The sequence below is a fragment of the Otolemur garnettii genome, unplaced genomic scaffold (genome assembly GCF_000181295.1).
Source record: "Otolemur garnettii isolate 467f Iridium unplaced genomic scaffold, OtoGar3 scaffold00127, whole genome shotgun sequence".
Classification (NCBI taxonomy): Eukaryota; Metazoa; Chordata; class Mammalia; order Primates; family Galagidae; genus Otolemur; species Otolemur garnettii.
Window position 1 is genome coordinate 4,090,058 of NW_003852522.1, and position 4,003 is coordinate 4,094,060.

The 4,003-nt window shown below is 52.0% G+C and overlaps 1 protein-coding gene across 1 annotated transcript in view; it reads left to right on the forward strand.

Annotated features, from left to right (window-relative positions):
* COL5A3 (collagen type V alpha 3 chain) overlaps positions 1–4,003 on the forward strand; it is a 43,759-nt gene that overhangs the window by 22,850 nt on the left and 16,906 nt on the right. The window contains exons 30-38 of the mRNA XM_012810140.2: positions 838–891; positions 1,845–1,889; positions 2,067–2,120; positions 2,419–2,463; positions 2,878–2,931; positions 3,021–3,074; positions 3,173–3,226; positions 3,354–3,461; positions 3,610–3,699. Coding sequence (XP_012665594.1) covers positions 838–891; positions 1,845–1,889; positions 2,067–2,120; positions 2,419–2,463; positions 2,878–2,931; positions 3,021–3,074; positions 3,173–3,226; positions 3,354–3,461; positions 3,610–3,699 — 558 coding nt within the window. The remainder of the gene's footprint in view (positions 1–837; positions 892–1,844; positions 1,890–2,066; positions 2,121–2,418; positions 2,464–2,877; positions 2,932–3,020; positions 3,075–3,172; positions 3,227–3,353; positions 3,462–3,609; positions 3,700–4,003) is intronic.

Here is a 4,003-nt window from a genome sequence, read left to right on the forward strand (position 1 = left end):
GTCTCAAAAAAAAAAAAAAAAAAAAAAGAATAATCTGAGATTTTAACAAGTCCTAGTATGCCCATGTACAGGACCCTTGAAGAGCATAGGGACCAGGGGACCCCCAGAGCTGAAGGAAGGGAGAGGGCTTGGAATGGGATTTGGTGCTGGCCGCCACCACAGACTTGCAGGGTAACCTGGGCAAGTGTCCTTTCTGATCTGTACTTAGTCTACATAGCAAGAGGTGCAAGGGATATATCTCAACTTATGACATTTCCCCCAGGTGGAGGAAGCATGGACTTAACTCTAGCATGGACTTAAGTCAGTTAGCTAATATTAGATAAGTATTCACAAAGTGCCAGGCAATGGGGAGAAGACCAGTGGGCTATGTCCTAGGGGGGAAAGCAGGCAAATGAGTGAGAAAGTGAATGAGGTCATTTCAATAGTCTAGGGGAAAAACAAAACAGAACAACACACAGAGGGTGACTTGAAGGTTGTGGAGGTCAGGATAGCTGCAGAAGGGCTCTCTGAGGAGGTGACACCTGAATGAGATCTAAATGGTGAGGAGTGGCTTTGTGACTGGGGGAAGTAGGCCAAGGGAGGAGGCAGTGTGAAGGCCCTGTGGCAGGAACATACTGATGTGCCCAAGGAACACTGAGGAGATCAGTGTGTTAGAGTGAGGTGGAGAGGGCAGAGAAGGGGACAGAGGGATGACATGGAGGAGGCTGTGGCTGGAGGAACCAAAGAAGCTTCCGGAATTAGTGGCTTGGAAAGGCCTCAAATGATGGGATGAGGGGCCAGCTTTGTCTACCACGCACTCCTCACCCTCATCTCTTTTCTCTAATTCTCTCAATTCAGGGATCTATTGGATTTCCTGGGCCCCTTGGACCAATAGGAGAGAAAGGGAAGCGGGTAAGTCTTGATTGGGAAGCATGCGTGTTCCTGTGTTCAGTATGGGATACATGTGGGTGATCACATGTGGAACTACCACGCATGTGCCTGTGAGTCACAGGAGCATGTGTGTGTCATAGGCCTCTCTGGATACACCAGGCAGGGTCTGAGTACTATAGCCGGCGGGCCTGTGCCTTGGCGAACAGGAGCCATGTGCATCGTGTGACTGGCTATAATGTGTGGAAGAAGCATGCATATGTGTGTAAAGGAAATCCCAGGCTTATGGCAACCTGTGGCCTTCTAGGTCCTTAAGTGCACCCTTTTGACTGAATCCAAATTTCACAGAACAAATCTTTTTACTTAAGGGGTACAGCAGAGAAAGATGAAGGCTTTCTTGCCTTCTCTGGTATTTAAAAAAGAAAGCTGCAGGTTCCCCACCCCTGCTGGATGTGTACACTGACATGCATGAGTTGTATTTGTATCGCCGTGTGTTGCAACAGCGTAAACAGACACTGTGTATAGGCACACAAGTGTACATAAAGTGCTGTGCTCACCAGGCCTGTGTCTTCAGATAGATCCAGGCATGCATGTGTTTTCAGTGGGTGCACATGTGTGCAAGGATGTATTGCACACGAGTTCTGTGTGCCACACTCAGGGTGTGGATTGCCAAGTGCCTTGAGCACATGCATTCAGGTGTGCATACTGCACAGTGGTGCTAAATGTGTGTCTGTGTGGGCACACATGCTTGTGTGTTTGGACGCTGTGGGTGTTATCGTATGTGTTGTTGGATTTCTGTGATCTTTGCATGTGTGTGAGTATAAGCTGCATTTGTGTGTATGTGTATGAATACAAGGCTGTGAATAAATGTGTGGCAGACATCTTTCTGGGCCTGTGGCTCAGTATATTTTTGTGCTTGTGCCTTGCCTTTGCACCCTAACTCTTTTCTGTTTACCCTTATCCAATTTATTTTCTAGGGGAAGATGGGACAGCCAGGGCTGGAAGGAGAGCGAGGACCACCAGTAAGAAAATGGGGAGTGCCCCTCACCCTGCTGCGCCATATGGGGAAGGGATGGGAAGGAGAGGTGGTGGGGAGACAAGGAAAGGTTTGGGTGTCCCTAGTGGGGCCGGAGGGGGAATCACAGCAGAGGGGAGCTTGGAGGGTTTGGTCTCATCTCCCAGGCCTTTTTTCTGTTCAGGGCTCCCGTGGAGAGAGGGGACAACCAGGTGCCACGGGGCAACCAGGCCCCAAGGTATGGGATGGGTGGGCAGTCACGGCCCCTCATGCTCCTGATCCCTCCCAACCAGGCCCCAAGGTATGGGATGGGTGGGCAGTCACGGCCCCTCATGCTCCTGATCCCTCCCAACCAGGCCCCACGGTATGGGATGGGTGGGCAGTCACGGCACCTCATGCTCCTGATCCTTCCCAACCAGGCCCCACGGTATGGGATGGGTGGGCAGTCACGGCACCTCATGCCTCAGGCCCAGCCATTCCCTCCTGATCCTAGTTGAGTTTATTCTGGGGCCTGAGTCTGATTCACTCTGTCCTAGGGTGATGTGGGGCAGGATGGGCCCCCTGGGATCCCTGGAGAAAAGGTGAGTATGAGAGTGTACACGTGTGTGCGTGTGTGTGTGTGTGTGTGTGAGTGTGTGAGATTCTGGTGGAGAATAAGTCTAAGAGGTGAAGAGACATAATAATGTGGTAGAAAGAACAGTCTCTGAAGTCAAAGAGCCATGGGTTTAAGTCTCGACTCTGCCTGCTGTGTGATCTTGGGCAAATCTCTTAACCTCCCTGTGCCTTAGTTTTTTGCTCTGTAAAATGGGAATAACCTCAGTCCCCACACCAGTGGGCTGTAGTAGAGAATGAAATGACTTTGCTGTGTGAAGAGTGCCCTACCCCATGTTTGGCATGCAGTAAGCACTCAATATGTGCTAGCTCTTATCATTATTTGGGGCTCAGGAAGGGAGAAGGCAGGAGGGCTGAGATAATGACTTCTGATTTCATTTCAGGGCCTCCTTGGTCTGCAAGGCCCTCCAGGATTCCCTGGGCCAAAGGGCCCCCCTGTGAGTGAGGTTACCCTGATAGAGAATGAGGTGGGAGGAGGGTCTGGGGAGAAAGGAGGCTCCAACTGTACCCCAACTCTTATCCCCAGGGTCCCCAGGGGAAAGATGGGAGACCAGGGCACTCTGGACAGAGAGGAGAATTGGTGAGTGACAACTTGACCTATGATTCCTAACCTCATTAAACCCTCACTTTCTTCTCCTTATGTGACACTGCCCCCCCCCCTTTTATTTTTCTCCTTAGGGCTTCCAAGGTCAGACAGGCCCACCTGGACCAGCTGGCATCCTGGGTCCTCAGGTCAGAGTGGACCCCACAATTATCCCCCATTTGGAACTAGTTGCAGGGTATTTGGGAGGAGGAGGCTGGATCTGTGACAGATTTCCTCAGGATACCCCCATTCAAGATGACTATTCTTCCTCTCCAGGGAAAGACAGGAGAAGTGGGGCCCCTGGGTGAAAGGGGACCCCCAGGTCCTCCTGGACCTCCTGGTGAACAAGGTCTTCCAGGCCTGGAAGGTAGAGAAGGGGCCAAGGTGAGACCCCAACCCCGAAGGAGATCATGGTTGAGTGGCCCTCATACCATCTCAGGGCTCAGAAGCAGCCCCATGGGGCAAGGGGCCAGAGTTGCACATGCTGGGGGAAGACACCCCCTTCTTAGAGCCTGAATTTCTTCCTCCACAGGGGGAACTGGGCCCATCAGGACCCCTTGGGAAGGAAGGGCCAGCTGGACCTAGGGGCTTCCCTGGCCCTCAGGGACATCCTGGGGATCTGGTGAGTATCCTTTGGAGCCCCTCCTGCACGAGCCTGGCTGGGCTGTGAAGCAGAGAAGGAAAGGGGGACATTAGCACGATATCTTGGAATAGCAGCTGTAGGGACCTATAGGAAACAGATTCCTGAAGCTCGGTGCCCAGTCCCAGGAAAGGGGTGGAGATCGTGGGCCCCCTAGAAGAAGACAGGTTTGGGGGTTCCCTTCAGGTCTCTCTCTCTTTTTATTTTGAGACAGTCTCACTATGTCACCCTTGCTAGAGTGCTATGACGTTACAGCTCACAGCAAACTCAAACTCTTGGGCTCAAG